We start from the raw sequence: 23183 nt of genomic DNA on the forward strand, positions 1-23183 counted from the left end.
TAGAAGCGGAAATTATTTTGATTTTAGTTAGTTTCAACTGTCAGAACAGAGTTCAGACAAGAGCATCCTTCAGTTTCTCCACTCGAAACACGCGCTCTACAAAAAACGAAAAAAAAAACAACTAAAAAGTGCTGCTACAATTCCCTCTTATGCCTCTCCTTTCTGTCGAGCTGCCCTAGCTGCCAGAGAAGCGATAAAAAACAATCAACAAATTGAAAGCAAAGTTCAAACAATCGAACCGGCAACTGATACTTAAGTAATTTTCTGGCTAAAAAAAAGCAAACAGCGCAACAAATTACGATACGCACGCTGCATAGAAATTAATAAATTGCCTGCTGCCGGACAGAGACAGAGATACAGTCCAAGGAAGAGAGAGAGAGAGATGGAGAGAGGTAAGACAGGGAAGAGAAAGGGACTAGAGGGAGTTTCTCGAGGGGTTCGACAAAACAGACATTTTCCAGCTTAACTTTGCTGTTGTTGATGTGTCGCAAGCTAAAAAAAGTTAAGTTGACATTTCCGCACACACACACACCCACACAGAAAAGGAAAGAGAAGAAAAAACGACAGTCACGTTTGCGGGATGGTGTAAAGGATGAGAAGAGGAAGGGAGGGGATAAGGAAAAAAACATTAAAGCCATTGAAGAGCGTTGGCTTTCATTATTTTTAAATCATATCACAAGTTGCGGAACGCGAACGGAAACGGATATGAAACCAACCGATGTTTAAATATATATATATATAAATGTGTGTGTGTGACTATGTGTGTGTTGGTTTAGAGGCTGTATACGTGGGTATGTGAGCTTAATTCAACGTCTCATTTGCATACATTAAAATGTCACATTTTACATGCCGTTTGTGCGTCTCTCGCCCTTAAGCCAAGGCAGGCCGTCAGTTAACGTTAAGAAGCCCCCTCACTGCCTCTTTTCCCACAGCCCGTTACACATAAACTACATTAGCAATTGCTGCCAGGACAAAGGACAAAGGACGAAGGACGAGCTACGACAGCTCGACTGTGGACCAAAAACAGCGGCAGTCTCGACGGCATTGCGGCCATGTTAAAATGGCTTAACGCGCAAATCTTTCAACTAAACATTAATCCTAATGGTTTTCAATTTTTTGCTCTCTTTTTTCTTGTTGTTGTTGTTGCTGTTTGTTGAATGTGGCGCCCGTCTGTGGCAAGTCAAGTTAGTGGCAAGCAGCAGCAGCAAAGGATGGGGCATGATTCCTGCTTTGCATGTAAATACGCTCTTTGATATTGCCACGCATTTCGCCTGCAGCCTGATTGCTTCTGACATGCCCTCCCCCGCCCTTCCTCCGAGCTACCCTCTCTTGCTACTTGCCCACACTCGCAGATTGACTGTCTTAAATATGAAATTCAGCTAAATGCAAAAAGCCAACTCATAAAATTGTGGCCCATTCTCATTAGACAGCGCCATTAATCAGACCCTTGCCCTTGACTTACTCTCTTAACTTGGCCAACAGCTGCTCATCTATGTGGCAGGCACATTTAACTAATTTCAGGCCAAAAACTGCACAGCAGGCAGCTCAAGTCTTTAATATGCACAATAAATGCTTAGATGAGTCGAACAGCACGACGTGGCTACACCCTGCTAAGAACGGTTCTAGTAAATCGTAAGTTATACTATGAGCATACAATTCAACATAAGACTAAATAATTAGAATACCCTGTAACTAACAATAAGCTGTTTCTAACAATGCTAATGAATTCAGTATAAGGTCTGTCGTAAATGCATGTAATACGACTAAAAATGTAGAAGATTATGTTAAGCTCTTCGAATGACTATACATGTGTATTACATACCCAGCAAAATTATGCAAACGGGTATGTCAACTTACTAAAATGTAGAAAAAGATTTAATATCATTTAAATATTCACTTCCACAGCAGCTGTCGATTGTTTATCCTATCCAATTTAATACTAATGAATAGTACAGGGTATACGGCACACTCACTATCGCATTAAATTTTGTTGCGAACTGAGCAAAAGCTCAAGTGGGCTTTTGTTTAAATAAAACTGTGTCGCTTCAATAGCACAACGCAAGTGTTTTTGTTTTGATTATCCATCCACACACTCACACAGACACACACACAGTGCTACAATAGATGATGATAGCTGTCTGATTGCGAGATATGTGCTCACATACACACACACACACACACACACACACACACACACACACACTCCCGGATCTGTGTGACACATAAAAAACATTTGAGCCAACTAAGCTATTGTTGAAGTTTATCTTTTGCATTTACCAAATGATGTTAACTTGGCTTTTGTCATTGTTCCCGTTTTTTATTGCATATGTTTTTCATCTTATTGTTCTTGTTGTTATTATTGTTGTTGCTTTGCAATTGACATTGATGTTGGCAGCAGGTAGCTTAAATACTCATAAATTTACTTGCCCAAATGCTCACTTAATCGAATCTATCAATCTATATCTAATTTGGCTTTAAGTGATAGCATTTGATTTCAGAGTTGTAAAAGAGATCTGTCAAATATGAGAATAAATGGGATACTTTTTATTGTATGCCAATAAATGTATTGAAGGAGGTTAACTCTAATATAATAATATTAGTTCTGGTAAGTACGGAATCAACAAAACTTTATTTAATAATTTTAGATGTTTAAATCATATTTTAAACTAAATATGACATAAGAATTTTGTAATATTTTAAAACTGTTATCTGTGGCTGTAAACACATTTGTTTTCATTACTTTTCTTGACATGGGAAACGAATCTAGTTACTTTGTCAAGCTAAATGTTTTAAATGAGGCTATGTGACCACCAAAAGCTAAAACTTGACATTTGAAAATTTGAATTTTCAAGGCGACCCTTTGCATATATTTGAGCTCAACATTTAGAGGTCAAACCGTGATCAAAATGACATTCCACTTGTGAATCGGTCAAGTTTTGACAAATTTATGAAAGTTTGATGTTGGCCTAACCTTTAACCATTAAAAGTCAACATTTTTGTCCAATTTTCAATTCAAATTAATTAAACTTGATAGCAAAATAAAGTCAAGCAAAATAAAATTACTATTTTAATATCTAGCAAAGTCATTCTGAGATTACTTAAAGTAAAAGATTTTTTTTATAAAAGGTACTTGTCTGTCCTCCGAATCAGCTTCTTGTGTATTTTATCAAGCTATTAAGCTACCAGGCCAATTTTCTTATAAGGATATAGAAAAATGAACAAGGCCTATAACTATGTCTGTCAAAAATATATATGATAAACTATTCATATTAATATTCTCTTTAAGTTTTGTTAAAACAAGACAAAATCAAATTTTAACTAAAACAATCTACATAATTTATGAATAAGGATTTAGAACAAGCGTGAGCTATAATTTATAAGAGTTTTCCCTTTCATCAAACATACAATTATTATTGAAAACTTTGGGGGAAACCGCTGGAATACTCGAGAGACACATTTACTCTATCATTAGAGCTATATTGACCGCAATTTGTGCCATTAGGCAGCATATCAGTTTGTGTGCTTTGTGATTCAGATTTTCAAAAAGGAAAGAAAATAGAAATGATATTTTCCGCTGGCAGACATTTAATTTCCTTCGGGTAAATTGATATGCGTCGTTCCCAAAATTGTAACATTTCAATTAAAAATGATAGCTGTAGCTAAAAGCTATAAAAAATATAAACATATTTATATAAATGAAAACGAAACGCGCCAAGTCAAACAGTTAATGAGGGTCAGGAGAGGAGATCGGTGTAAGACTGTCAGTCAGTCTGTCCGACCGGACAACGCCCATAAGCATGCTAAGCAAATTGAAACAAACTGAAACAAACTGTAGGTGTACGCGTAGGTGTGGGCGAGTGTGTGTGGATGTGTGTAGGTGTGTGTGTGTGTGTAGACTTTTTCGATTTGTATTGAAATCATTAGAGCGCAGCCAAAAAACAGGAAAGCGAAAGGGAAAGCAATAAAGTCGGAGACGTTGTCGAATGCACAAAGGGGAAGAGAGAAAGGGGAAAGCATTAATGTCTGACGAGCAAACAAACGAGTGACTGACGCCTATTAATCATGCAGACTTTCCATACCATTAAGCACGAATATTTCAACAGGCCGAAAAGCAGTCAAAAAGTGAAGCCATTTCGACTTTTTGGGATATCATTGCGAAATGATGTGAGAAGAGAGAGAGAGAGAGAGAGAGAGAGAGAGTGAGGGAGATAAGGAGAGGGCTTCCTTTATCCCCTTTACTCAAGGGATATGCAACTAGCATGTGCAAATACTCCATAACAAACGTGTGATTAATGAGTTGCACGACTAGCCTATACCCTGTAGCTTATAGCGAACACATTTCCAACTAGAGTGAGAGCTTAGTCGACCCTTTTTGACAGCCCTTGCCCTTGTATAAAAAGGTTCAAAGTGTAAACAACACAAAAAAGAAAAAAGAAAGAGAACAACACCTTAACCTAAACTTCACCCCATTGGCAACACAACACAAACAAAGTAACTGGCTGCATTTGCCCATTTGGCTGCCTAATGGCAAAAATATTGTATTACAACAATTTGTAAGCCCAAAAAAAAAAAAAAAAACAAACATGTATAAAAGGAGCTGAAAATGAACAGCAAGCAGACCTTAAAGCGCACTGAGAATCAGTCCAAAGGTCGCTAACGATATGGTAAATTTATCAAAAATACAAGGGACCCGCCAACAACAAGAAAAACAACGACAACAACATGACACCAGGCGGTGGCAGCAGCAAGTGGCAGGCATAAAATAATCAGCCAGTCGCCACCAGAAATGGTCCAGAAAGGCCAAATGTTATGGTTAAAAGGCTTTTCAGGTCATGCCATCAGCTGGCTGCAAATTGATTTGATTTCCTTTTTTCCTTTTCCAAATATGTAAACGAGAAATGCGTTAAAATGATTCTGAAATTTACACTTGTGCCAAGCTACAACCAAACACTTGAATATTTTTAATATTCTGTTAAGCAATCGTTTCGACATAACCAATCGCAACTAAACAAATAGTTTTGCTGGCCAAAATAGGGAAAAATGAGGGAAGCAAAGTAAACGCTTAGTTTAAGCCCATGTAAGCAGCTCACAAAAGCGTAAAAGACAATTCAATCGATTTACCAAAGTGTGTGTGTTTGAGTGGGTGGGAAAATACAAAGAGATGCGCAAACTGCTTGAAATTTTTTCACTTTTGTCATTTCCTCGAACACATTCCTTAAATTCAAGAAAAAAGCGACAGCCGCTCGAAAATATGTTAACACACAAGTCAATGAAAATGAAGCATACTTTTCGGGCTAACGGCAACTGAGAACTGTTCTATGTGAGATGGCAGCGTGATAGAGCGAAGAAAAATTCAAGAAAGACTTTAATACATATTACACAAATTTATAGAGATTTTAACGGCTGCATTTCAAGCCATGTATTGCTATACTTGTTAAGTTTTGCTATTCTGGTAGAATTTTAAAGATAAGTTTCTAGTTTATCTAGGAAAATAACTTGAAACAATTGAACAATTCAACAGATTGTTTAATACACGAAAGTAATTTGAAAATATTTTAAAATATGTTTTTATAATTAATTAATAATTATTAATATAGGTAGAAATTTACAGCTAACAACTTATCAGATGAAGAAAATAAAATAATATAATAATTTGTAATGCGTTCTATTGCCACAAAGTAGTTTATAACTTATTTATAAGATAAGTTTAAAATTATTATAGATCAGAATGCGAATAAGGAGCTCGAAAAATATTTTATGTGGAAATTAAGTAAAATTCCCGGCAATAGAATCTGTGTTCATTTTGACAATTGATCACCATGTTCTCAATTTTGTTAGACGAAATCAGTGAGTTGTCGGGAACTGTTCAGGCACGATTTGGGTTTGTCACGTGACCAGCGTGGGGTGATAATGGCATGAATGGCGGTTGTGGGCAAATTGTGAGAGAAGGCTGAAGGCAGGAGGAAAAAGGAATGCCGTGCCGAACACTGTCGTTCTCGAGACGCACTCAAACGCTACTGGAAAGTGCTGGCAAATGGCATCTCGACGTTAGTTTTAGGTGCTTGCAGTGAATTTGGCAATAGACGAGCGCAAATAGAGCAGAAAAATTGCGCCTCCGGCTGTCGCTGATGTCTTGAACTGAAAGCAGAGCTGTAACTGCGACTGGGCCAGTGAAAGTTGGTAGAGAAAGTTTGTTGCAACGGACAGTTGCTGTCCCTTCTCCTCACTCTCCTCACTCTCCTCACTCTCCCCACTCTCCTCCTACTCGTCCACGTTGGCTACTCTCCGTTGTCCGCCTGTCGAGTAATTTATTTGGTAAGTGGTAATCAATGGGCCGCTGTCCGGTGCCGGCGTTGATGGTGATATACGACAAGGCGGATGGGTTAAGCCAACTGCTCTCGAATAGAGATGAGAAGGGGGAAGTGGGGGAAAGGGAGGAAGAGACTGCTTATCGCGCCAACTCTCGCTGCGGCTGCCTCTTAAAGTTGTAAAGTAGCCAGAGAGGCAGTTTTATTGCCGCCAGTTGAAAGGTCACTGCAGATGGGCGATTTGTGGCTAGGATTTATGACAACATGCTGAGCATTAGCATTCCAAACATGCTGTTAACATCAGCATTTGCATATGCATATGACTAGCACTCGTACGGGTACTCACACTCACAGTAATACTCATACTCACACTCATTCGAGTGTTTGCATCATATGTGCGAATAATGTGGCGCAGAATGCGGACAACCAGAAGTATCCATAACAATAAAGCAGCATTAGCAGCTGCCCAACAGCATTGGCTACAATAACAAAACAAATTTTTAGCTAAATTATGGCCATCATTTAAAGTGTTATATTCCCTTTTTCGCCCAGTTTCCCCATCTCTTACACATTTTCTTTCCTTTTTTATTGGTTGTGATCTGACAAAAAGCAAAGCTCAGCACTAAAATTGCGGCGCAAATTATGCAAAAAGCAAAAAACACTGAAATTATTATAATAAAATGGCAACCAAATTCCATTACTTATATTAATGAATGAAGTTGACCAATAGATACTCTAACAAAAAATAAACAACTATGGCTAAATTTAGAGTAGATGAGAAAGATAAGTGTACAAATTTTTATCATTAGATAAAATGCAGAAAAATATTTTAATTTTAAAAATTTATTGAAGATATTTTAGAAATAGATATCTGATTAATATATAAGTCATTTAATACAACATATATTGATCAACAATAATGACATGCCTAGGTTTTTAAATTGTTGATTATATTATTAATTTATTAATATCTTATAATTATCAATTTCGATTGAAAAATGTAATATTAATATTTTAATTAAAATATAATTTTATTATGCAAATCATCAGAATTGTGTAACATACTTAGCAAATAAAATAAATATTTTACAGCTGCTTATAAAATGTATCTCAAATTATAGCATACCCCATTTAATTACAGGGTATGCCTTATGGCACTGCCAAATGCGCAGCACTTGTCTGCAGTTGGTGGCACCACAATACTGCCAATTGCAGCTTCATATGTATGAGTAAACTGTGACTTTGTAAGTGTGTGTGCATGTAATATATATGTATGTGTGTGTGTTCGTTGACTATGCAGCTGCTTTCATTATGACAGTCGACAATTTCAGGCCGAGCATTTGGACTATGCGCATTTGTCGCGAGTTTTATGCGCTGCCTTTGCCATTTTTATGTGCCTGTAACTGTGTGTGTGTGTCTGTGTGTGTGGGTGTATGGGGTGGCATGATTTCTGGTTTTGTTTGTAAGTCCTGCTCCCCCCTTGACCTCATGTACCCAGAGACAGGCGCTTTGTAAAATTTTAATTGAATTTTTGCATTTTATTATGCGTATTTGTCAGAAAGAGACAGACTGAGAGAGATGGAATTTGAGAGGAAGAGGGAGGGGAGCAAATGATGCAGAGAGAAACTCGGTAGTTGTCAATCGCTTTGACAGTTCCGCTTGTAATATGCAAACCCCTTGGCGGAGGAAGAGCATCGCTTTACGAGGCCAATGCAGCACTCATACGCCACGTTGGCCGCCTGTCAAAAGAGCTGCCCAGCTCAGCTCATCCAATGACAACTACTTTTCGGCTTTGCTACGCCATTACGAGAATACTTGTATATGCGACCCCATTGCAAGCTATTCAGATATACATATATTCACCCTCTTATGGCAGTATTCATATTAAATTTTTTGTGGCAACGCTTGCCATTGCACACAGCTGAAATATTTTATATATTTTCGTATTTATTTTAATTTTATGGATTAATTCGACAAGGGAGAACATGACTGAATTGCAAGGAAAAACAAAATTTACGTGGCATTTTTAATGCAATTTTAATATGCGCGCGCAGCTTAATTAAATATTTAATATTTCATACGATTGAAAATGTGACTGTCTGTTGATTCCATCCTGACTTTCACACTGATGCCCCAGCGAATCGTACAAATTGACTTTTCCGTGCCTCTGCGTGCAAAAAATTAATTATGAATGATATTTGCACGCATCAGTTAATAAGTTAAGTAAATTTTATTAACTGCGAATTTCCTTTGACTTTTCCTTTTTCCACTCAGACGACAGAAGCGTAATGTCGGAAGTGAAAATCAAAATGTTTACACTGATTATTTAATTAAAAAAAGAAATTATCATTTAAGTGCGAATCTACCAAATGAGAATGTACTTATTTTTTTTACTAAAAAGGATGAAAACTTAATCATTTTAACCATCAACCAAAACGATAATTGAGAGCGATGAGACGATTGGCAAAAAGCATATAAAGCTTCAACCCCAATAAATTAAGTCTTTCCCAAAGTGTGTCTACAGTGTCTACAATCTTGTGCGAAAATTGTTATAGGTAAAGGATGATAGGATATGAAAGTTACAGCTGCATTTAAAGAAATCTCAGATGGAGATAAAAGCTTGACTTATTATCACTAATAAAAAAAGTTTATTAAACCAATGAAAAGGTAACATATAAAGAGCTTGAAGTTTCTCAACTAGCCACAAGTTAAAATACACTCAATGTTAATCAAATGCCATCAAGCTTTTATCATCTACTTGAAAACAGTGCAAAAACATTCACAAAATTTCATAATATGCTTTCATTAGTGCTCGAAAGTTGACATTGGTTAACTTAGAAAGGTCAATGCTTAGTTAGTAATCGTATTTCAAACAGAAAACTTGGCAAATCGGGCTGTTAAGTGCCATTGGGTCTTAAATTTCACTTAAGCCTTTAAGTAAATTATGGCTAATGGTTTGCAAACAGCCACAAGAAAAGCACAACCACATGAAGATCTCAGAGTGTCGAAGATACTTGCACCCGTAGAGCAACAGTCGGAACGGTGCCAAGATGTGGCACTCCACTAAAGTAATCACAACATTTGATTGATTGAAATCAATTTCCCGTCAAAGGCATTCGATGTGTGGTTGAATCTGTGTATGTGAGTATATATGTGTGTCTATTTGTCTATGCATATTTACTTAAACTTCATTTCATTTATGTGCTTGTGTATATGTGTGTTTAGATTGTGCCGATAAACGACGATACGCTTCAAATCAAGCAAAGTCTTGTCTTGCTCTGTTTCCCTCTCTCTCTCTCTCTCTCTCTCTCTCTCTCTGTCTCTCACTCTTTTTCTCTCTTTCTGAGACTTATCAAAGAAAACCTGCTATAGATGTCAAGAGCAGACATGCGACAAGCTTCAATTTAGTGATGGTTGGAGATGTAGCTCAAGTCTTGTTTACCGCTGCTTTATTCCGCGAAATTAATTTCAAATGAGTGACTGATGCCATCGCCCATATTCGAGTGTTTGTATATAATGTACATACGCACATATATGTATAGAACCTTATGAATAATAAATAAAATGCATTTGCCTGGAAAAATATTCAACTCTAAACTGGTTTTGTCTAGGCTTTAAGATTCTCAATTCTAAATCGCATTTCTAACAGACAAAACACACACACACACATAGGAAGAAAGAGTGTGAGAGAAAACAACACAAAATACGTGGTTGGGATTTTTATAACCAAATCAGGACTCGGGCTCCATTCTAACCAAGTGGCTGCGGCCCCATTTTTGGCGCATTGTTTTCTCTTTGCCAAGCTCCAGATGCTTTTTGGCATTGCTTTTTATTGTTTTTTATGATCATTTGTATTCATCAATTTTGTATTGATTCGATGCTGACTTCATGCCAAAACCCCAACCCATCTAAAAGCAGCGAAAGGATAAATATACATATATATCTATACATACATACATATATATAGAAGTTGGCAAAAGGCAATGAATTCTGATGTCTTGACTCTGGCCAGTGCCAGTGCCTTTTGCCAATTCGCAAACAGCATCTTAAGAATTTATGAGCTATAAAAACAGCTGCTGAACTGTTCCTTTCCCCCAAAAGTCTCCCCAAGCTACCAAAGCTCCTACAATGTCCGCAAAAGGGGGGTAAGGGGGAAAGACAATAGCAAGCGTAAAGTGAGCCAGTTTTTTGATTACTTTTGTTATTGTTTTTATGCTTTTCGCATATTTGTTGATTTTATGCTTCTTTATATTTTAATTATGCGCCAAATGGATGATAAACATAAATAAATGCTTATGTCTTGCTATTTAAATGCTTATATCTATGGTTGAATTTAAATGAAACTTCAGCGTTAACTTTTCAATATATATTGATATACATTTACCAACATTAAAATTTCATTTGAATTGCATCTTTAAGAAGAAATTCTTAAAAATAACACGAATTATCTTGTAGTTTGTGTAATGTTCTTATTTCAATCTGTGCCTTAACATTAAGATGTAGTGTAGTGTAGTGAGTGTTGATTTCCGTATGTTATTAATAATATTTGAGTATCTTACCACCTTCTTTAATTTTAGGATTTCTTGCAACATTTAAAAAAAAAGTCAAAGATAACACAAAAATAAATATTTATTAAAATTCATTATTTTATATTGAAAACGTTAAAAAGTCTACTTGAATATTTTGAGGGACATATTCAGGGTTTGCTTCCAGTAAAACCGCTAAAAATATTCCCCACATTAAAGTCCTCTATTTTTGTCAGTGTCTATTTCATCTTTTTGTCTAATAAGCCCAGTGTCATTATTATCCTTGGAAAAACTCAAATAATTCTTTTGTATTTATTAGACAAGATGCATAGTTGATGTTTAAAGTGCATTTATATTTAATTTCTCTCTCTTTATCTTAGCTCAGCTCTATCTTTTTCACCTTTTGTGTTCTGTCTGTCTGGTATTTGGCATTAGGCTAATCAGCTCGTTAGCCAGCTCAACTGTCAATTGCATTAGCATTACTATTAGCATTATCATTAGCTGCAACTGCAACTGTTGACCGAATCAGCTTGTCACACACATACAGACACTTAGATAGTGACTTCTCCCGACTAGTTATCCTCTTTTGGCTTTTCTTTTTGTTGTTGTCCCTTTGGCTTGGCTTCGGTTTATGATAAATTGATTGATATTTGAATTTAATGATAAGCGGGACTGTTATGAGTGGACGCACTCAGCGTTCAGTTGGCAATTCAATTTGTGTTTGCTTGTGTCCCTTTCATTTTTCAACTTCAACTTCAGCGCCAGCAGACGGCGTTATATCTTGTTCCTTTGTCGATAGTCCTTAGTTTTGAGTTTTGAGCTCTGAGTCTTTCTGTCCGTCTGCCTCCTGTCGCTTGTGTCTTGTGAAATATGCAAATTTTTTTTACACTTGATGCTTGATATAAGCAAAACTTTTTCAATGATAATGACATTTTCATAGTGCGTTGACGAGCTTGCCAGCCATTAGGGGCATGACTTGGAGGCATGAGTTATAATGGCAGAGTTGTCGCAGCTTCAGTTATTCAGCTCCTGGTCGAAACTGTCGCCGGTGTTGAACTAACAACAATTTGCGCCGTTGCTGGCGATTGCCAATCGATTTATGTAACAATTTGCATAATCATTAAGTCCACACAAATACACCGACATACATATTCAAGGAGTAAATGTTATACACACATCTAGTTTGCATACATTTTTAGCCTTACACACCCCGTCACACATACACACACACACACACACACAACCTTACAAAATCATTCACACTGAGTCCCAGACATATTGGCAATAACTTTTACTCCAGCAAAAGGTTCGCATACAATTTGCTTAAATTTTTATATGAAATTGATTTTCTGCAGCATTGCGGGCTTCTCGTTCTCTTCCGTTCCATCCGCCAGACAGAATTACACCCCCGCCTCTTGTCTTGGCCCAGCCCTTTTGAGCCCCCAAAATTTGCATGCCTGTGTGTATTTACCTTTTCAACCTCAGAGGCAGCGCTAACGACTTCCAACTTAACTACACGCGAAAGACGAAAGGCAAAAGCTCAGAATCAGTGACTATGTCCATCCTTCTTCTGTTCTTTTCTTCTCGCTTTCCATTTGTCTGTGTCTTTGTCTGTTAAATTTTCATAAATTTCAAATTTTTCAACTTATGAAAGTTACATAAATTGTTTAAACTTTGGATGGCCGGACTGCCAATCTTCATTCGTTTTGGCCTCATTAAAGCGCCCCGGGCAGACTTGGCCCACTGAATTATTTATACAGCACACTAGGCTAAAGAAATGTTCAAGTATAATACGTATACGTTATACGAATACGTATACGTAATATACATACTCGCTGTGTATTCTCGGACATGGACATGAACATAGCCCGACCATGGACATGGGCATGAGCATGGTAATGTGTATAGACCGCCCCTTTTTTTCGGCCCATTTCCTCCCTCCTTTTGCCCCGGGGGCTTCAAAAACTTGAATAGAAGGAAGAGCTGCAAATTATGCCGGTAGCACTTTTCGTTAGCAGCAGCAGCCAAAAAAGAGGATGTCAGGCGGCTCACTTTGGCCTTTATTTTAACTGGTAAATTTTGGCACACAAATATGCTTAACCACACTAACACATATCTATTTATATTTTAAATAGGCTACACCTCAATTAGGTAGCTTGGCTATGGGCTGTGAGAGTTCTTTCAAAATAGAAATACTCCTACAAGGATTTGCTTTTGTGAATGCAACCAGCACATAAAGTGCTGTCAGGCTAAGAATATCTATAACAAGATGCTTAATTTCAATACATGAATTTTTAATTGAAAGTTCGAGAGTCCAGCGTTGCAACATGGTCTTTATTGAAATTTTAAAAAGATTTAGGGCCGGTTTTACAACGGCTGGTTAAGGGTTTGATAATTAACATATATCAGATAATTATATATTATTTGTATAGACATTTATGTCAAGTTCAAAAATATCTCTTCGATCAAATTTACGAAGACATTCGAAAACCGGACTCTAGATTTATTTTTAGAGAGGAAAGCAGACAGAGTAAGAATCAGGTGCATGTTGTAAAATAATTTATTAATAAATATAAACATAATATATAAAAAGATATTTTTATTTTTTTATTTATTTATTTATTTATTTAATTATTTATTTATTTATTTATTTATTCATTTATTTATTTATTAATTAATTAATTTATTTATTTATTTATTTATTTATTTTATTTATTTATTTATTTATTTTATTTATTTATTTATTTATTTATTTATTTATTCATTTATTCATTTATTCATTTATTCATTTATTCATTTATTCATTTATTCATTTATTCATTTATTCATTTATTCATTTATTCATATATTCATTTATTCATTTATTATTTATTATTTATTCATTTATTTATTTTTATTTATTTATTATTTATTTATTATTTATTTATTTATTATTTATTTATATTTATTTAACATTTGTATATTCCAATTTATATTAATTTAACATTTTAGGACTAAAAATGTTTCCAATATTTCATACTTTCAACTCTGATTATTAAATTCTGAGTATTTCAGTCAGCTTAAGAATAAAAAATGAAAAATTAGGTTATTCAAAACTAATTTTTTTAGCTTATCAAATTTTTGTATTTTCACAAATTAATTATTCAAATTTTTAATTTAGAAATCAAATAAAAATCCTTTTAAAACATTAACAAAGTCATCCGCATAACTTTAATCAATCTCTTTGGCTAGCATCAGCCATGGCTAATATCCACATTTCCCATTTCAAACTGAACATAATTTAATATGTTTAATATATAAGCATCTCTTTTACTGCCTTCAACTTACTCAACTGAATTTTAACATGACGCTTCACTGTCAAATGAGAAATACGTCTAAGTCCATCTTAGTCTTAATTTTCCTCTTTCAAGTAAAATCCGCGCACTCTTTGCTAAAATTGTTAACGGCTTGGTAAAAATTAAAAAGAAAAGAAAAAGATAAAGGAAAAGAAAAGAAAGGATTGCGACCAAGTCAAAAGCGTTTCACAGCCACAGTGGACTCCCTTTGAGCCGTCTTTTTGAGCCATAAAGTGCATTAAGCGTATTAATTTCGCCCACTAACTGGATTTGCTTTATAAGTTACCTGCATGTGTCGACGGCGAGTGAAAAAATCCTTTGGTTGCCTTTAATTGCAACGTGGCTTTTCTAGACTCTTAGTCTTCAACTGCATTTTTCAGTTTTTCCCACGGCTTAAAGATTGTACGTAGCTTCATAGTTGATAAGACCGTTTGTTTTTTTTTTCAATTTAGCGGCACTTGAAGTGCCACAATTGAAATATTACGTTTGATAACTGTCACCCATTTAAACGACAAGGTAGCCAAGTTAACTCCTGGGCCTGTGCTCTTTGTGCTCTGTGTTCTGGCCCTGGCAATACCCCACCTCCCCATCAAGCTCAACAGTCAGCGAGCCGTGTCGCAATGGCATTTGTTACTTTGCCTTTTGGCTTCTGACTCTGCGCGCTTTGATGTCGTCGCTTCCCTGTCGGAATTGGGCTGGAATTGGGTTTGAGGTTGAAGGTTGAACCTGGGACTGAAAACGGGACTGGGTTTGGGAGTGGTAAATGTCGTGGGGGAGGGCTGTGGCTATGGGTGGAGAAGGAGAAGAAGACTCGGAAATTGTGCGCCGCAATCTCTTAAGACCGGCGACAAATATACTTGAGCGCCGTGGCCCGACTCGGCTTTGGGCATTACTAAGATTTAACAACAACTTTCAGGCTTTTCTCTCTCTCCCTCTCTCTCTCTCTTTCTCCCTCTGTGAGTGTGAGTCTCTCTCTGTCTGTTTGTGAGTGGCGTCTGCGGGTTAAACGTCGTGACGTCGCACAGGTAGCGCAGACTCGTAAATAATTAATCTGGCCGCAAAGTGCGATTATCAAAGTGTTGGAAAAATGTTAAATAGCTCCCTGGAGGCAGCGCGACATTAAAATGTGGCGACAGTTGGCGCCACCCCCTTCCCCTATCCTCTCCACTTTATTGTTAAGAGTGAGGAGGTGACGGGGATTGCCAGCGGCCATTTTACCTGGCTAGAAGTTGCCATTTTGATATTTGTCTGCCAGCGTCACTTGATGTTTTTCAATTATGCAAATAAAGGGATTAATTTGTTGCCCGAGTGAAGGCATTCAACGGGGTGTGCCCGCTAGCTAGACACCCTCTATAAGAAGGAGACGTTAAAAATTGTTTTTAAGAGTGCGCCAAGCGCTGATAAAAGTTTCGCCCCGAGACGGCGACAACTATAAAAATTTCAATTACATGGCAAAGTGTGGAAAGGTAAAAGGGGGAAAGGTGCACATAAATTGACTTCATTAAATTTCAAAAGAATTAAAGGAAAAGCAGCTGAAGACGTGTGAGAACAGCAAGTATAAAATGCCAGTCAAAGTGAAAACGATAATGCAGTGTTTCCACTCTTTGGTAGTAGAGTCCTTAAGTGAAATGCACATAAATGTAAACTGATAAGCAATATATTATAGTTAAATTGACAATAATATTAGTATAGATTTCAACAGTTTCAGAAATGCAAAGAGTTAGTGCAATTAATGACAGAATTATTTTAACTATGGAAAAACACAGTTAATTTTTTAGCTCTGTAAATTATTTTTTTAGAAGAAATCATTGTTATGTCACTTAATTTAATCTAAAAAAAAAAAATATATAAGAAATTGACACAGCCCCTTATTCGACTTTTAAAATAGTAAGAAAGCCGTTTTAGTACAAATTAAAATTTTAAGGTATCTGTACAATCATATAAAGAAATTTCCAATTTAATTCACTATAGCTTAGCTTTTATGTATGCTTCTTAAATTTCTCTTCAAATTTAGCTGATGCTGATGCTGACGCTGGCAAATGGAAACGTGCCGAGAGGGTTACTTGACACAAAAGTCAAAGGGATGAGCATTTTTCGGCTGTGCTTCATTAAATTTTATTTTTCTCAAAATTGTTGATGTCAATTTGTGCTGTGAGTTTTGTTTAGACGGCGTCTGTTGGCATTTATTTTATTTGCCGTTTCAATTGTGAGTTGCCGCTGGAAGTGGCTGTTGTGTATTAGGTCTAAATGGGGTATTACAACATTGTAACAACAATAAGAACAGGCATTATATGATATGGAAAGCTGGTGTTGCTCGGTTGTCAAATAGGCGTCGGGAGGCGGGAGGCGGGAGGCGGGGGAGTTGCACAAATTAAACCCGAATGAAAATTAAACGATGCATGAAATTACTTTGCTTCTTTTTGTTGCTTTTGTTGTAGTTGTTGTTGCTCGCAAACTTCTGATGCTTCAACTTTTTCGTTAGCTTTGGCTTTGCCTCCTTCCCTTCCCTTCCCTCTCCCACTCCCTTTCCCTGCCTTTGGCTTTTGCCTTTGCTTTTTCGTTTTGCCTGCGAGTGGAGCCAACGTTGTCGTTGGCTTTTTTAATTTTTAATGTGCAGTCAGTTGTTGTTGTTCCTGACGTTGACTTGACGCGTTTTTTTAGCCGCTCTTGAGCCAGCAGGAGGTGGCAGAGACAGCGGCAACAGCAGAAGGACACACGCCATTTACGCAGCCCGCATTGCACTCAAAGAGAAAGAAAGCAAAAGAAGTCAAGGAAAAAAGGCAAAGAAGCGGTTGACAGCCCAGCCAATTTATAAAGTCAAATGTCAGTAACTGCAATTAAGGCGCATTTAGCTAAACGAGAGGGTAATAGGAAGTTTAAAGGAGGCAGTGGGCGTTGTGACCATTCGACTGTTGACTTGAGTAGCAGCTGGATAGGACCCAAAGAAAATGGCTTAAAGAAAGATATTGATACCTGGAAAGGAAGATAAAGCAAAGCTTTTATCTTTGAATGCTAGCAAATGTTGTTCTTTATTTTATGAAAATATATAAATTCAAAACCATAAATGAATCATTCAAACATTAAGTCTAAATTATTATGTTGAGGACAATAAAGATATCAACAAAGTCTATATGATCTAAAATTTAACCATTTTAAAATACAAATTATTTTCAAACCTATTACATTAAACACTAAACAGTAACAATAAAAGTATTTCACAAGAAATAACAAGCTCAGTAAATTCATATTAAATCTATTAATACTTTTATGTAACTTAAAAAATATATTTTTTAAATAAAGTAAAGTACGAAATATAAAATTGAATTTTGTAGGGAGACGAATCAACATTATCAATCAACATTATATATTGACTTTAAATTTAAGTTCTTTAAAAATATGTGTAAATATTAAATGAACAATAAAAAAATAAGTGTGAATAAGAACAGGACATGTTAATAAAAATCTTAAATAAATAAATCAACATACGGAATTTATTCTAAAATGTGATATATTAAAAATGCAAATAAGCTTTGGCAATTGTTGGTTTTGTTGAGCCTACTTTCGAAGTGACACAAATCTCGTGCTTATTAGCACATTTTATTGCCTATTTTAACCCGTTTTCATCGCTTTCATCGTTGTTGTCGTTGTTGTTGTGCAACTTCTGTCAGCTGTACAAAAGGCAGATCATGAAATCAAACGAAGCAAAGCTAACGAAAAACTCGCAAAATACATAAGCGGAAATGAATTTATAATGTACGATGTCTTTTGTGTTTATCCTACTGCTTTTTTTTGGTTCTACTGATGTCTGCCATAAATTTTGGCCAAAAGCAAATGCACGACAGACTCGCTTACGAATGCTTACAGTGGCTGGAAAAAGACGCGCACACATTTGCAACTGAACTGGCAAACAACTAACTCATTTTGTGGTTGCCACCTTTTTTGTGTGTGGCAATTGTCTGGTTTGTGCTGTTGTGTTGAAAGCATTCTCTATCTCTGTCTCTCTCTCTGTCTCCCTCTCTGTCTCTCTGTTTATATATACAGGTAGCAACTGCGATTCTGATTCAGATTCCGAGAGTCGTTCTCTCTTTCTTTGTCTCTTCCTGCTTCTCTCACTCGCTCTTTTCCTATCTGATGAGTTTTGGCCTCTGTTCAGTCGATTTGTATGCACATTGTTCAATATTAAAGGCATGTATATTTGTGTGTGTGTGTGGGTGTGTGTGTAAGCCCTGGTTTGGGGCCTGAAGTTGGGCGTGTGACAGCTCAATATATTCGCCATTTGTCGCCTTCGTTCGCGCCCACAGGAGCAAGGTGTACGTTCGCTTTGCGGTTGCAAAACTGTTGAACGCTGCCAGAGACAACACACAGCATGAGGCATGAGGTATGAGGTATGGGGCATGAAGCATGTGAAGCATCGTCGGAGCGAGGAGAGAGGGGAGTGACAAGGAAGGCCAACAGCATTCACATGTGGGCGCGTTCAAGTCGCAACTCCTTCGCTTTGTTATTGTTGTTGTTGTTGTTGTTGTTATTGTCGTCGTCTTCTTCGTTGTCGTCCTCGTTGTCGTCATTGTTGTTCGTGTTGTTATTGTAGTAGAAATGCAGGAAAATCAATTTCGTTCTCCATTTGCAGTTGGCAATTTGCATAATAAGGTCGTTTGGCGCAATTTGCATGTGAATGTGATAAATTCAACGGGTGGCCGTGGCGCACGCGGCGTATACGTAACGTTACCCCGTTCAGCCATAAGAGTCGAAACAAATGTGTGCGCTGCTCCACTGCGACAGTCTACATACGTATGTATGTATGTATGTATGTGTATATCTGCATTTGCGTGTGTGTGTGTTTGTTTTGTTCGCCTTTTCAGTTTTCACATTCGCTTTTTCACCTTTGAGTTGGAAAAATGAAAAGTGTAACAGTATATTAAATAAGTAGGTGTGTCCATGTCATGGCAATGCCAACTACCAACTGCCAACTGCCAATTGCCAACTGCTGTTAGCCACAGGCAATACATGCTACAGGCTAAAAGCTATGCTTTTGGCCAAAACTAGTCTACAGTCGTGCAATCATAAAATGTCGTCAAAGCAAATATGAGAATTTCTCTGATTTAAGCGCTTTGCTTTGGATTTTTCCTCCCTTTCTTTTTGTAAGGGGTAAGGGATTATATCTGGCTAGTCTTTTGACGTTTTGAATTGTAGACTGCAGTCGCATTGACTGTCGCCTGTAGCCCTATCGGACTGTCAACCGTTTTTCGCCTCTAGGCCATTTTTTGGTGGTTCCACCGATTTGTGATAATGGAGCTTCAAACTGGCCAGGAACTACCGCAGGCTTCCACAACTGTACAATATGCACATGCAGCGCTGCAAGCATAATTCATGTGACAGCCGGTGGTAAAGCCGGCCTTTTTCTGTTTCTCTTTTTGTGATGCCGCTCGACTGCACTTTCTATTTTACATGCAAAATATGGTCAACTGGTCACACTGCTAGGCATAAATTCTAAATAAAAAGAAGAAAAGAAGAAATGTAGATAAATTTGTTTTGCTTCAATTTTGTTTTATTCCTGCTATAAGGGTGGTTGGGCAACGATGCCCCTTTAATGACAGGACAGTCTATTCTATACCGAATGAGTAGTTAGCTTATAAAAATGTGCATCGTTACACATACTATATTATTTTCATCATGACAATTTGATAGCACTCTAGAGCATTTTTGTATGATTTGACAATTTTATATTGAACATTATATTTTGGTAAAATTTTGCTAGCTGTTGTAGTATCATATTCATATTCCATCAAAAAGCTCCCACAAAAGTTTTTAAAACCATATGATTATCGCGGAGGATATCTCTGAGTACTCAACCCTCTTTTACTTTCCCCATCCAATTTCTCTAATACGAAATGTGGCCCACTTTCTGACGTATCCAATATAAGAAGCAAACTAGCACTTAAAGTTAACGCTAGTCACAAAAAACAGAAAATAAAAGCTAAATAAGCTAGCTACCTGAGTTGTGAGTGGAAGAAAAGAATGACGCAGAGGTAGAGAGTGAGAGAGAATGGCTTAGACAATGCAAATTGCCCGAAAAGCTAAAACTAAATGTGTCTGCATTAAAAATAGCTCATATCTGTAAAATAATGTTAACGTTTCTCTGTTTCTATTCACAAATTGCAGACATTACCAGCTCACTGACAATGACCGAGGTGAAGATACCCAATCACATAATGCGACTGAAGAGTGCACTGTTGGGCTGTCGTTATGCTCTGGACGGAGAGTCGCTGTATTCGGTGAAATGGTATAAGGATGGACACGAAATCTATCGCTATGTGCCGCGGGATAAGCCACCTGGACAGGCATTTCCACTGCCCGGCGTCAACATCGATGTGAGTAGAAACCAGGGATCGTAACGATTATTATTTCATTCAAATATTGAATATGAAATACTAAATAGTTGTTGGTATTTATCGAAAAAAGAAAATGGCCCTGTTTTTGGATCTAAGAAGGAAAAATTCAAAAATTATAATTCAACTTAATTTGTAATTAAAAATCAATTTTGACGTAAGCAAATAATTAAAAAAATAATATAAAAATTTATTAATATATTTAATAATTGAATATGTATCTTAGTATTTTTACTTATCTAGATGAAAATCAAGACTTACAATTAATTTTTATGATATTCAAGTCCAACCCTAAACTATAACTTTTGCGTTCATCAAGATTATTTTGTATATTTTTGTTTTTTTTTTTACTTAGAACTTTTCTTGGCGATACCTGGTAGAATCAACACACAATTGGCAACAGGTGCTCTAAACAGTCTGAAAAATTTAATTTAAAATTTTATTGCACTTTACAAAGGAATGGGGAAGTGTAAAAGGTGGACGGAGGCGGGAGAGGGAGGTCAGCGGTTGTTGGGCTTAAATTTAGTGTTATGACCTTATCATAATGATTATTTTTAAAGCATGTAATTGCCACAGCAGCAACAACAGCTAAACAACATGGCGTTGCAATGTAGCTTTTGTTGTTGTTGTAGCTTTCATGTGCTGATTACGTCGTCGCAAAATGAAATTGCTGCCACGTAGTTTTGCCATTTAACTTTAATTTAATGTTGATGTAATTTTTTGTTAGCCATAAAAATGTTTGTATCTGTGTGTATTCGCGTGTGTGTGTGTGTGCTAACTAGGGTTAGCTTAGGTCACGTTGCGGTCTGTCCTGTTTCCCTTTCCGCCTTCCATTGTACACGTCACTCAATTTCAATTGCGTTTGAAAGGTTGCCACAACCAAAATCACTTAAAGCTGCCAATCCTCGACTCAAAGGACCTTCAATAACTGCAGCTCAATGTTGGGATTTTTGCTGCTTAGAACCGAACTCTAATAATAATAATTTGCTAAAGCACTTAAGTGCGTCTACTTTGTGGGGCATTTTGTTGACAGGCGCGTCGCCAATACTCTGTCCTCTTGCCTCTTGCATCTTGCCTCTCCTCTCTTTCCACTCCTCTCTTGCCTAGACGAAAGCAAATAAAGCAAAGCCAGCAATTGACGTAGGACTAACACGGCGTATGAGCGATGTGAACGCGACTTTTATGACCTGTGCGTGCTATGTTCATGTTCTCCGTATCCTTCTCTCACTTTTTTTCGTTTTGCTCTCTATGCGTAATGTGTGGGCGTAAATGTCTGCATTAAGACATGAAAGAGTTGCCTTTTACTTTCTATCCCTTTCTCTCTTAAGAAAAATAAGATAATTATGGCCATATGCGTGATCGAAACAAATCCAAACTGCGAGAAACGCACTAAACTGGCATGGATTTTGGATTGTCTGTTGCTCGGCACAATTGTATTTGAGATAATTGCTAGCTCTTTATGGGTATTTAAGCTTATACATTATGCATATCAATGCCAACTTATTTGATTTGTTTTCGTAGCATGACATAGATGATGTTATTAGACTAATGTTAATGTGATGAGAAGTAGTATTGGAGTTTATCTGCATTGTTCATAGAAAATCTATTTTCTCCGACAGTTAACTGATTGTGGATAACATCTTACATTATAAATGAAGTTTCACATTTGATTTGAATATGCATTTCAGTTGTTTTGACCTAATTTATGTTGTGATTCAAGCGAATATTTGAACTACTCATATGGATAAAGCATACTGAGAAGATGAAGTGGTAATGTATTAGCAGGGACTATATATAAGATATTTGTTTATTTTTAATTTTAATGCATTTATCATTCACTTATAGCAACGTTAAAAGAGAGTGAATTATACCAGTATTCTTCTTTCATTATTTTTTTATATTCTTACTCAGTGATACAAGACAACCCTATACAACCAAATTTGAAAATAACAAACTTTTCGAGAAATTCGAAAATACAACTTTATTTTAATTTCTGAGCAACATAAGAAAACTCTAGAAGTTATTTGTGTTTACGAAATTACTCTTATGAATAACTCTTATTTAAAATTAACACACAATCCAAAAGAAAATTGTATATAATAGTTGATATTTAATTATTATTTTGCACTTGCACCTCTTATAGTACCAGTCTTTATTGTCACCTTTAAGTTTACAGGTAAAATATAGAAATTTGTTGATTTCTCCAATGAAAACTAAACAACTTTCTTGGCTATTCAATGACTTTTCTAAGCTGACAGCCGTTAACTGACAGAACGCATTGGGAATCACAATAAATTGAGTGAATTGCATTTTGTTGCAGCCATCATAAACAAAATGGCGCTCGCACGTAACAAGGGAATGTAGTAAAAGCGACCAAAGGCGAAGCAAGTCTCCCCCCTTTCACACTCCTCCTCCTCCTCCTCCTCCTTACCGTTCTCTAAAAGTCGACTGCAATTTGAATTGTGGTGGAACGACTCTTCCGTCTCCCGTCTTTCTTAGAAATTGGCATAGAGAGTAAAACACCCCCTACTAACTCTTGCTTCCCCCCACATCATCGCGTTGCTCTCCCTTTTCTTGTACGAGTAGAAGGAATCGGCTTAAGCACTAGAAAGTCACAAACAAAAGCCA

The 23183-nt window shown here is 36.6% G+C and overlaps 1 protein-coding gene across 1 annotated transcript in view; it reads left to right on the forward strand.

The window, feature by feature from the left end:
• The first annotated feature begins 1577 nt into the window (after window positions 1-1577).
• The window catches only part of LOC117781233, a 32517-nt gene continuing 10911 nt past the window's right edge, over window positions 1578-23183 (forward strand). The window contains exons 1-2 of the mRNA XM_034617986.1: window positions 1578-1632; window positions 20329-20537. Coding sequence (XP_034473877.1) covers window positions 1578-1632; window positions 20329-20537 — 264 coding nt within the window. The remainder of the gene's footprint in view (window positions 1633-20328; window positions 20538-23183) is intronic.

Source organism: Drosophila innubila (assembly GCF_004354385.1).
Source record: "Drosophila innubila isolate TH190305 chromosome 2L unlocalized genomic scaffold, UK_Dinn_1.0 4_B_2L, whole genome shotgun sequence".
In the NCBI taxonomy this organism is placed as follows: Eukaryota; Metazoa; Arthropoda; class Insecta; order Diptera; family Drosophilidae; genus Drosophila; species Drosophila innubila.